The sequence below is a fragment of the Schistocerca americana genome, chromosome X (assembly GCF_021461395.2).
Source record: "Schistocerca americana isolate TAMUIC-IGC-003095 chromosome X, iqSchAmer2.1, whole genome shotgun sequence".
NCBI classification, from domain to species: domain Eukaryota; kingdom Metazoa; phylum Arthropoda; class Insecta; order Orthoptera; family Acrididae; genus Schistocerca; species Schistocerca americana.
The window spans coordinates 427,791,515-427,803,984 of record NC_060130.1 but is presented as its reverse complement, the minus strand read 5'-3'; the positions used below and the strand labels follow the sequence as shown (position 1 = coordinate 427,803,984).

At 38.0% G+C, this 12,470-nt stretch overlaps 1 protein-coding gene across 2 annotated transcripts in view; it reads left to right on the top strand.

Moving 5' to 3' along the window:
* Positions 1–12,470, top strand: part of LOC124555614 (proton myo-inositol cotransporter-like) — a 522,342-nt gene that overhangs the window by 473,849 nt on the left and 36,023 nt on the right. For both annotated transcript variants that reach the window (XR_006968572.1, XM_047129583.1), the window contains exon 6: positions 11,225–11,464. Coding sequence is in view for 1 of the 2 variants with exons in the window: in XM_047129583.1 (XP_046985539.1) it covers positions 11,225–11,464 (240 nt within the window). In the remaining variant the exon portion in view is untranslated. The remainder of the gene's footprint in view (positions 1–11,224; positions 11,465–12,470) is intronic.

Here is a 12,470-nt window from a genome sequence, read left to right as displayed (position 1 = left end):
CCACTGTTGTGGCAGTGTTGTCTATGAGCAGAAATGCTTCCAGCCATCTTGTAAAATGATCCACTACAGTAACTAAATAGCAGTAGCCATTTTAATAAGTTAGTGACCCTACCAGATCCACATGAATGTGACAAAATCTTGCTGAGTGCTTGATGATGTTTCCTGTGTGGCTGGCTATCTCTCTTCCCACCTTGCATACTTGACATCTCTCACATCGTTGTGCACACTGGTAGCTGTCTTTATTCAATACAGGCCACATCACCTTCCTTGCCAGCAATAGCACTGTAGCTCTCACTCCCAGGTGTGAAAGGCTGTGGAACACCTTGAAAACTGCTCATCAGTAATTACTGGGGATGAACACGTGTCATATTGTATGTAACATTGCATCGTCACATTAAATCTCCTATTGATGTTTTTACATTCTTCAGTGTCAGACTACATTGTCCATTCACTCGTAATTCATGTAATTCTGGGTCAAGAGTTTGTTCTTGGGCAATGTGTTTTCAGTTTACCACTTTTACACTCACAGACACCATGATAAGAAATTGGCCACAATATTCTTACTCCTGCTAATATGTGGACATCTGTGGTGAATTGCAAAATAAAATCTGTATGTCTAAGTTGTTTTGGCAAGTCTTTAGGAGTTCCCTTGCTGAAGAGTACTGTAATTGGTGTGCGGTCTGTGTAAATAGTGAAAGTGTGGCCTTCAATTGAATCTCTGAAGTGAAGAACAGCTGTATATGCTGCAAAAAGTTCCTTGTCTGTAGTACTCAAAGCCTTTTGTGTGGCTGTGAACAACAGAGGGGAAAAAAAGGCAAGCAGCTGCAAAGTGCCATTGACAAGTTGCTGAAGTACTGTCCCCCATGGCTGTCTGGCTGGCATCCACAATAATCGCTAGTGGTGCATTAATCAGAGAGTGTGCAAGCAGTATTGCCCTGACAGCATACTCCTTTACTCTGTCAAACACCATCACCAGTTCGTTGCTCCAAGGAACCTTTCTTACACCAGCCATGTGTTTGCCCTTAAGTAGTTTTGTTAATGGTTGCAACAGTCTCACTGTCTGAGAAAGGTGGTGCTGGCAGTAATAATGAAGCATTTCAAGAAACTGCCTTATATCTTTGAAAGTTGTGGGAAGTGGAACCTGTTGTGAGACTGACATTTGCTCTGTCAGTGGAGTTCTGCCGATATCTCAAAACAGAGGAACTTTACTTTGTTCTGACCAAAGACACATTTGTCTAAATTGACCACCACACCAGCATTTTGGAGTCGCAAGCCTTAGGTTCCTCCTGAGCCTTTGAAAACATAAGGATGTCACCCATGTAGCAAAATAATAATTCCAGCCCACCCAGCAGCTGATGAATAAACCGCTGCCATTTTTGAGCAGCATTTTTCAACCTGAACAGCATGTAACAGTACTTAAATAAACCAAAGAGCATGGTGACTGCCACCTTGTCAGTGTTCAATGGGGCCACAGAAATTTGCAATATGCTCATGTGCATTAAATTGCTCTGAAAAAATGTGCACCTGCCATTGAATTGTTCATATCCTTGATATGTGAAATAGGGTATCTATCCAGGGTAGTTACGGAATTTAACACTCAATAGTCTCTGCACAGCCTCCATGTGCCATCTAATTTCTTGATCATATGTAGAGGTGATGCCCATTGGCTATATAATGGCCTTGTTGTGCCCTCTTGCATTTGCTTCTGTGTGTCTTAACTACCTACTGCAAATATTTCTGATATGAGACAGTGTGGTTTGGCTGCTACTGGCCGCCCTGGTGTGGTGCAGATGAAATGTTGAATGTTGTCTTGTGTCTACACCTATACCTTTGCTCTTGTGGGATACCCAGAAATGCTTGTACTATTCTGCACTGCCACTATTATTGCTTTCCACAGTAGTCCGTCGTGTGCTCTTGGAAGCAAAGATCTAGCACCAATGATCTGCTTCCATACACTTTGATTGCTGAATATTTGCTACTGCTAAATGTAGAGGAGTGGCTGTGCTGTATGGTTAGAACAATCCTTCAGGTAACACTCTGATATCTGATCCTGTATGTAGCAAAAATGTCATGTTGGAGCACCTATCTGTTACGAATGGCTGCTTTGCCCAGTTGGCCAAGGTTGTAAATCCTACCTTCCAATCATGGAAGTATTTGTAAAAGCAAAGCTTCTCAAAGTTGATGTCATAACCTGGTGTTGCTATGATGTGTATTACTTCTATCCTGGCTACTGCCTCAAAGCTACCTAACTGCTTGCCTGTTGCTTGCAGTATGTGGAACATAGTAACCCAATTGGAAATTCCATTTGAACCCACCTCATGTATGCTTGACTGGCGCAGAGAGAACTTCATTAAGTTGTACATCTTCTTGTGTTGCACACCTGGGTGTGCACTGCAGAGATTACCATTTGTGAACATTTGCTGTGAATCCACTGCGAAAGGTGTCTTAAGGGAACAAATGCCGTAGTCCTGTGGGTGACTTAATGTTTGTATGCGATGAGCAGGAGCATCCTTTAGAGGTCGTTGAATGTGTGGGTACTGACATGGAGCAGAGCATTTGTGAGTCCTATTGCCAGATCTTTGGTGAAACAGACCGCCACCATGAGGGTCTGTTTGTTCATGAACATTTGTCATATTGCATTTAGTTTCACTGTCATCCATTGCCAGTGCTAGCTTCTCCTACATGCTGTGTGTTATGCAGTGCTGCCACCTGCACGGCTGAACTGTGAACTGTCGCTGCTAACTTCCGATGAGGTAGATTGCACCTCACTCATGATGCTCGATCCAGGGGGACTCACTTGTTTCCAACATGTTCTGTTGGGGGCCCCAGCTGAAATAATGCCATCTACAGCATTGCTTGCTTTGAATTCCATGCATGCCGCCATTAGTTCTGCTCTTTCTGTCAGCACTTGAAAAGGCACAGTTTTGTTCAGTCAAAACGATTCTCATATTTTCGGGAAGTCTTTTAAGACCCATCATGTGTAGCGTTTGCTCCGGTATCAAATCTTGTCCTGCTACTGAGTGAAGTTCGTGCAGAAGTTGACATGGTGATTTCTTGCCGAACAGTTGTCTGAGCTCTGGAGAAGACGTAAAAGTTTCTTACGAGACAATTTTTTAATTCTTATCTATTTTGTGCTGTCAAAAAATATAAAAACAAAAGTTCTGGTCTGAACATCCAGAACACTGTGTTGTGTTGTCCTACAGTGCACTGTTGGCTGTAGTAGATACTGATGCTATTACTGTTGATGTCAGAGGAGGGAGCAGTCATTATTTCTACTGACGTTGAAGTGTGGACACAGCCCTTTGGTATCGACCTCCCGTTTTATCCCTCCATTGTCTGGCAGTGTCGATATTTCTCGTTCTGATCAGGGTCACAACTGTAGGAATGCTTGGTGCAATGGTGAACTCGGTACAAACAGCCTGAATGGTCTTTTACACTTTTATTACAGTCACAATTACAAGGGCACAAAATCGGAATGTTAACAGAAAAAGACTCTAAAACCAGAGGAAAATCGAAGATTAAAAGTGTAAGAAAAGGTGCTCACTTCCCAGTTGAAGTTATTTGTTACGGTTGATTGTTCAGTCGGCACAACCTCAATGCTGCTACAGATGTCCGATTTAAACTACTGCTACCAAAAGAGGATATCTTAAGACCAACTGGGGATTGAACCAGGACCTCTGTAATTATTTTTTGGTGCTTACATTAAAAATAAATGGTGTGTAACTTATACTGGCCTGAATCATATTTCAAATTATTTGTCAACACAAAACAGCACGAGTTATGAGAAAGCCAACTAAAGAGTGTATAAAGGCGACAACTGTTGAAAGAAACTGGGTAAAGGAGTTTGTAGACAGCTATTAAAATTAAAAGTACTAGCTATATTTGAGATGGCTATATCTTAATATAGAAGAGTAATGGCTCAAGCATAGAAGATTAATAGATGGAAAATGATATTGATGAATATGGACATAAAGTAACATCCAAGGAGAAAGTAAAAGATTGAGGAAATTCGAAAAATAAAATAATGAGGAAGAAGTTTGTTGGTTTTCTTTTATGGGAAGAAGACTAACATACACCAGAAGGATTAAGAGCTTTTAAAATGATAAGAAAATGAATGTGTTCCCTTGAGTGGTTTTTGTAAATAAATATTTTTTGAAATACTGTGTAACTGGCATATTATTTGTCAGGCTCAGAGAACAAAACAAAGGAAATAAAGTGAGGAAGGGGATTACAGGTTGCATGAGACAGGAACCAAAATGAAATGTAACCAAATGTGTAACTAGAAGGGTGGTGGATGAGATTTAAACATAAAAAAATTGTAAATAAAGTTAGGTGGAAAAAATATCATTATTAAAAGGTTTCTCCATCCTTCCATCAGGCCATAAATATTTCTTATTAATGCTAAAAGACACTTTGACTGCTATTCCATTATCACTCAATGCTGGTAACCAAATGAAGCTAATTTGTAAGCAAAGCAAACTTCATTATAACCATCATCATCATGGTCGTGGAACCAGTTTAATGTCTCATTGGGAGCAAGGTCATAAAACAAAACAACAAGAATCTGGAAGAGAGCACCCTGTATAAATCTGTGCCTTAGCACTCTTCAACACTGATTCAGATTTTTTGGATTTGGCATTATCAGACAGGAATTTAAATCCTGCTTTGCAGAAACAAAGGGCGCCTAAAACATATAGACTTACGTGTTCAGCAAACTAGACAACGAGGCAGTAGTGTCATGTCTCAATGAAGAACTTGATACATTTAGCTCTGGAGAGGAGCATGTAGAAGAACTGTGGCTCAAGTTTAAAAGAATAGTTAACTAAGCTCTTGATGAACATGCACCTGGTAGAACTGTTCATGAGAGACCTTCCATGTCAGTGTCTCTGCAGTGCCGGTGTACAACTAAGTATAGAGCTATAGATAATGTGTTGCTGAATAAAATCAGTTTTTACTGCCAAGAGGGCAATGCACAAAGCCTTCAGTGACCATTCCTATCAGAAAATAAAGATCTCTGACAAAACCCAAAGAAATTCATGTTATATGTAAGGGAGTTAATGGTGTGAAAGTTACTGCCCATGCAACCATGGACAAGACACAACTGAAATTGAGGATACCAAAGCGAAAGCTAAAATTCTGAACTCCATTTTCAAATGTTCCATTGCAAAGGAAAATCCAGGAGTATTGCAACTCGTGCACCACTCCAAAGACTAGTGCTATAGATATTAGTGCCAGGATGTTAAGAAGCAGTTGAAATCACTAAAATGGAACAAAACAATGGGGGCTCAGAGGGTGTCCTATCAGATTCTGTACCAAATTTGTGGCTGAGTTAGCCCCTCTTTTAGCCATAAAATATCATACATCCCTTGAAAAACAAGGAAGTAGTTGGAAGAAGGTATAGCTCCCACCCATCAACAACAAGGGAAGAAGAAGGTAACCACGAAACTAATACCCCATAGACTTGACATCCATTTGTCAGTTGTATCTTAGAATGTGTTCTGTGCTCAGATGTAATGAGGAGTCACAGACAGAATGACCTCCTATATGCCAACCAGCATGGATTCTGAAAACATAGCTCATGTGAAACACTGCATCACACATCCTGAAAGACTCTGATGAACGGAGTCAGGTACATGCATTTTTTGATTTTGTAAAAGCATTTGCCTCTGTACCATACATATGCTTAATATCAAAAGCACAGTCATAGTGAAATGTAACAGAATTGAAGATTTCTTGATATGTAGGATGCAGAATTTTATCTTGGATGGACACTCATTAACAGCTGCAGAAGGAATTTCAGGCATACATCGTGAAGTGCGAGTGTATCCTTAGTGTTCATGTTGTGTATTAATGACCATACAGACAGTGTTAATAGTAACCTCAGACTTTTCACAGATGATGGTCATCTATAATGAAGCAATGTCTGGAAAAAAGAAAAAAAAAAGTTGCACAGACATTGGCAGCTTGCTTTAAATGTTCAGAAACATAAAACTGTACACTTCACAAAAACATAGTGTCCTATAAATATAATGTTTGTTGGTCACCAGCTTATACAAATACCTGGAGTAACACTTTATAGAGATACGAAATGGAAAGATCATGTAGGTTCTGTTGTAGGTCAAGTACGTGAAAGACTTCAGTTTTTTGGTATAATACTAGGGAAATGCAATCGATCTACAAATGAGATTACTTACAATACAGTCTTGTGACCCATTCTAGAGTACTGCTTAAGTTTCTAGGACTCGTATCAAATACAACTTAACAGGGGATAATTGAACATATATGAGGGGTTCAGTACAGGTGGTTATAGGTTATACGACCCATGAGAGAGAGTCGTGGAGTTATTGAAGAAAATGAAGTGGCGAACACTTAAAGATGGAAGCAAACTCCGGAGAGAAAGCTTAGTTACAAGTTTCAGCAACTAGCTTTAAATGATGAATCTAGGAACAGACTATAACCTCTCCACATACCACTCCCATAGGGATCGTTACGAGGAGATTTAGACTAATTACAGCATGTACAGAGGTGTTTACTGAATCATTCGACCTGCAATCCATATGTGAATGTAAAATAATGGGCAGTTCCTTGTGCCATGCACTTCGCGGTGGGAGTGCAGAGTATGGATAGGAAAAAGAAAGTCATGGCTATTACGCCACATACAGATATTATTACAATCAATTACACTCTTTCTATTGGCTTAATCTGCAGTGACTACTGCATTCTTCTTTGAACTCTTACTCTATATGAAACAAACTCTGTTTATTACCGAATTATTCACATTCACATTCATCTATGTTGTTCTTGTGGTTGACCTTATTTATGGTTTGCAAATTATAGCTTCTCTAAAATGAGATTGTTTCCTAAACTTCCCACTTGTTAATAACATGTAAAATTAAAGCCAAACAACACATTCAGAGAATTCCTTGTATTTAAACATTTTGTTTGTCCCTGTTATCAAGGTCAATTTTTTGTACAACCACTGAACAGTGTACACTGACTGACCAAAACATTATGACCACTGCCAACCATAGGATTGAATACCATCTGGTGATATTGCAGGCATGCAACATGGTAAGAAAAGTATATAAATGGAGGAGAAATGAATAGGGACTCATTCTAGTACTGATATGAGCTTTATAAGTGACTTTGACCAAGGGCAGATTGTTATGGCTTAGCACACGAGAACAAGTATCTCCAAAATGGTTCAGCTGGTCAGCTGTTCATATGCTACAGTCATAAGCATGTATAGAAAGTGGTTGAAAGGTAGTGAAACTGAGTATGCCCTAAGGTGTTGGACGTCCACACTTCATCGCAGAACATGGAGGTCGGAGGCATGTCTGCTCTGTGAAGCAAGATAGACAGAGATCAGTGATAGATAATGGCAGAGTACAGGCACAAAAATGTTTCAGAGCCCACTAACAAATGCACATTGTTGAAAAGGGGAGTCTGTCGCAGATGACTCTTACATGTTTCCGTGTTGACACAGTGACTTCCTCCACTATGATTTCAGTGGGCATCGAATCATCAACACTGGACTGTGGATCAATAGTAACATGTCACATAGTCAGATGAATCGTGTTTCTTGCTGCACCAGGTCCATGGTAGTGTCTGGATTTGTCATCATCCTGGTGAACGACTGCTCAAAACAAGACCCACACCCCAGATGCATTTGGTTGGGAACAGTATTGTGCTACAGAGGACAATAACATGGGCTTCTGTTCGACAAGTGATAATAATCTAAGTTATCATGTGAGCTGTGGACTACATGAACGTTATTGTGGATCACCTGCATCTCTTCGTGCTTGAGGTCTTCCCTGACGGTGATGGCAGCTGGGAGCAGGATAACTGTCAGTCACAAGGCTAAAATCATGTTACAGTGGTTTGAGTAGTATGATAGTGAAATTGTATTGATGTCTTGGCCACTAAACTCACCTGATCAGAACCTGATTGAATGCATCTGGGAGGCTATCAGGTGCCAGCTCCATGCCCACTAACAATAGGCCCGTAATTTACAGGAATTGTGGGACTTGTGCATAGATATTTGGTGCCACATACCCTGGGAAACCTACAAAGGACTTGTTGAATTCTTGTCACACAGAACTGCTGCAGTATTACGTTCAAAAGGTGAACCAACATGCGATTAACCAAGTTATCATAATGTGTTGGCTCAACAGTGTATATATGGACCCAACATTTTTTTAAAAATATGTGCCTATAGTTCTGTTCCCTTTTTAACAATATAACTTTTCTTAACTAGTTTGTTTGGATGTAATTTTATCGCCCACATTTGGTTTTGTTCCATCTCTCTCTCTCTCTCTCTCTCTCTCTCTCTCTCTCTCTCTCTCTCTCTCTCTCTCTCTCTCTCTCTCTGCTGTGAAAAAATTGTGAAAGTAATGGGCAAATTTGATAAATTATTTTTTTTTTTTTTTTTTTTTTTTTTTTTTTTTTGTAATTTCTCTCTTGGGAGCTGCCCTAAACAAGTACTGAAAAGATGCTGGGCACTCAAGAACAAAATCAGTTCTGGATATTTTGATTTGATCATAACAACCCTTTCATTGTAAATCAGTAGTCATAATAGTTCAGAAAAACTGAACATTTTCATTGTGATGGTCATTTATTAGTTTTCAAGCTTGTGTGTGTCCATAGTGAATTGCCCTTATTTATGGAAGGGGCAGATAGTACAGATGGGGGAGTGCTTAAACATTATGTAAAAGTAGCCAAGAACAATTGTCGTTGTAGCGTAATCATATCTCAGAAGTATCCAAACTCATAATGCGTTTAAACATGCAAATATTCCCAGTTCACCATATCCAGTATCATTTAATGCCAGAACGCAATAAAAATAAAGTAAACTGACAGTACAGTAAAGTGTAATGTGAAAAAATGGGAGACAAGCTAAAAACTTAAGCATGTGTGTTCATAAGCTGTTATAATATGCCATTATGATGTAAACTGATTAATATGGCAGTACACCGCCCCATGCAATGTTCATACAGTACCTGCTCATTGGTTAATGTATTCTTATTGATTGACTTTTCCTCCCAAATAAGTCCAAATCTGTTCACTTTGTACAGCAAAATTTCATCTCCTCTTTGTTGATTTTTTTTAAAAAATCATTGAATAATTTAACTTGTTTAGATAATGCACCCACTCTCCATCCTAATTTTCTACTGACACAGTGAAGATTGATTTCAATTGTGTGTTGTATTTTTGGTATGTCCTTTCTAATGTAAGACCCATTTTATGTGGTTTAGGTATAATTTCCTGAAATATATTGTGTGGTTAGGAAACTGTAAAGACAAATGGTTTTAAACAGCATGCAAGTGGAAAAAGTACTGCACATTTTCTAACATGATGAGTAGTTAGTTTGTTAGTGATTTGTGTTGGTATACATTTGTGGTATAGATCCCCCACTTTGTCATATTTCTGAGCAACTTTGAATTCATTCTTATTTTACATCAGTAGGCTCAAATGATGTCACATTTTCAGTTGTTTCTGAACATGAAATTTTCCTGTGTTTCAGAAATTTTGGTCCTGGTGTCCAGACACAAAAGAAAAATCAGGATTTCACTGTACTTCTGAAAAAAAGTATCTACCAAAGAATTGCAAATTTTGCTGCCAAATATAATATCTTTGCTATCTTTTTCAGTAATATGATCTGGCTAAACCAGTAATCTTGAATCATAGGAAGTACTGGTAACTAATTACAGAACTTGTAAGATTTGCAAGCTGCTGTGCAGTTAACACATAAGAGGCTTTGGAAAGAGAAAGATGAAGCTCTTCTGTGAGCTGATTTGGAAGCACATTGCTCCTGTGTAGCTGAAGATGCTGCATCACACTCTTCAAAGGCAGGACAAATTTTTTTATCCCTTTAGCAATTTTTTAAATACACTACTTACTAGCAAAGCACAGGAATGAAACAAATTAACGTGATTCCTTCCAGTAATATTGAGAGTAATTATAATACTTGGTGGCAGTCTACAGCAGCAAAATTTGTTCATACTTCTTTTTCCTTTTATATTTATTCGTTAAATGTTCTCTTCAGTAGGTGGTTTAAAATTCATTTGCAAAATTGTCCCATTATGCTATCATTTATTGTTTTTGGGATAATTAGAGTAATAGTTGCATATAAATGTTGAATGTGACCTTAGTAATATCAGCTTTTATTCCAGAATGCACACAATACCAGGAAATTCTGTTCACAAGTAATTCACTCAATCTAAATGGTTTTTTTATACTATATTCTACAAAAGAGAAATGACAGGTGCACTTTAAATTAACTGGGAGATATCCTGACCAGACATCTATAAAGTGCTCCCAGTGATGAGATAGTTGAAGGTAAACAAACAACTCAGTCACCCTGATCCCACAACAGGAAAATATGTGTTAAAGATGGCATTCAATTTCATTCCTGAGTGATAGCATTCATCACTCTGATTTTTTTACTATTATTTCAAATGAAGTGGCAGAAACTGATGAAAATAAAAAAAATGAGAGGAAAAGGCAATTAAATTACTGCTGTAACAGAACCACTTCTGAAACAGTAAGAAATTCGAAATAATAAACATTTGCCATATTTTAATTATAAATATCTTTGTGATTACTCTGAAAATAAAAATGTAGTCCATGGATTTGCAGTATGGACTACCTAATACATAACAGCCCATATTTTATCTGTGTCCTCTTACCACTATAAGGATTGTGGAATAGGGGGAGGGGCAAGAGGACTATTAGGAGGAAATTATTGTACAGTAGACACACAGCCACCTTATGGTGATAAAGAAGTTTGAGGCAGAACATAGTCTCTTCACCAGTGCAATGATTTGGGGTACCTAACTTTTGCTTCAGTCTTACTGTCTCATATAAATTGTCATTTAACAAATTCATTTTATCTTACACATTGGAAAAAGGAAAAAAAATCAAAAATTACATTCAATACCAAGTGTTAAGTGCATAAACACAGTGTGTGCTGTTGCTAAATACACTGACCTTATTTTATAGACATACTATCTAAACAAAGACATATTTCTTAATTGTAAATGTTTAAGTTAATTTTCACTGGCAGTTCAAATTATCATGAATTCGGACTCATTGACCATATTTTGTCAGTATAGTTTTGCAGAATCTACAAAGCGTGAGTATTGCGCTTCTTGTGTGATACATCTATTTCAGCATATAAAAATTACATGCTTTTGTGGGAATAACACTCTTATATGTATGTTAGGTACGATGATGCTCTGAAAGTTCTGAGTTCTATCCGAGGAGACAGGGCAGTTGCGTCTGATGAACTTGAGCTGATCAGGGCTTCATGTCTTGAAGATGAAGAACTCCAGCAAGCAAAACAAGCAGGTTCAGGGCAATCAGCTTTTGTGAAAATCCTGAGAACAAGTCACACACGCCATGCATTAATTTTGGGATGCGCCCTGCAAGCATTCCAACAGCTGTCGGGCATCAACACTGTGATGTAAGTACCTTTTCTGGTGATAAGCTGAATGAAAAATGTCTGCTCTTAGGTAATGGAATAAAGTATGTGTAACAATATTTGTGGAGCACAATGAATGAGAGCAAGAGAAGAAAAAATAGAGTACATAATATCACTAGGGAAGCACATGGTGAAAAATTTCAGTATAAGTAAAAAATCTTTTTCTACTGGTTCATTTACATTCTGTGCTTTTAGTATTATGTATTAGCGTTGTGGATCTTATTTTGTAGTTGGTATGCCAGCATATGTTCTATTAAATTGGATTAATGTCTAAACTACTATCTTCTGTACAGTAACATGAACAGTACACACATTTCTTTTGTTGATCATCGAATTATTAGTATAAAAATGGATATTACATTCAAAAATGTTATATTCACAAAAGGACAGGTGGACTGGCTGTATCTTAGCTTCAGGAGATGCAGCACCCAGTACAGCTGATAGGAGTGAATAAAAATAGATAACGGCACTCCATCCATTCATATATTTTGCTCCATGAACCTCACCATGAAGGAGAATTTCCAGAGATTTGGAATGCATAAAGTTACATGTGAACAGGAAGAAGCAGCCTTTGAAGGCCCCTACTGTAAAATATATAAATTAAGATTACTGCTAACCTACTCACACTGATGGTTATCAGAATTATTTTGACATTACTTCATATGTATGTCTCTATTAGGAGAAAATCAACTGCTGTACTTAAAAAGAAAAAAAGCTACTGCTGTTCCTCTTATACTACTTAGTTGTTTTTTTCTCTGATTCTTCAAACAGTGTGTTCACGTAACTTTCACACAGATCAGTATAAGCTGTCTATATACTGGCAAAAGCAAGAGACATTTAATACAATTTTTAACAGTGCATTACTTTACTTTTTACCTGGTGGTGCTGCTGCTGACAGTAAAATACCTAGTAAGAATTTGGTTCAGTACATAGCATAAATTAGTGGGAAAAATGTATGAAATGCTTGATCGCATTTAATTATTTTTTG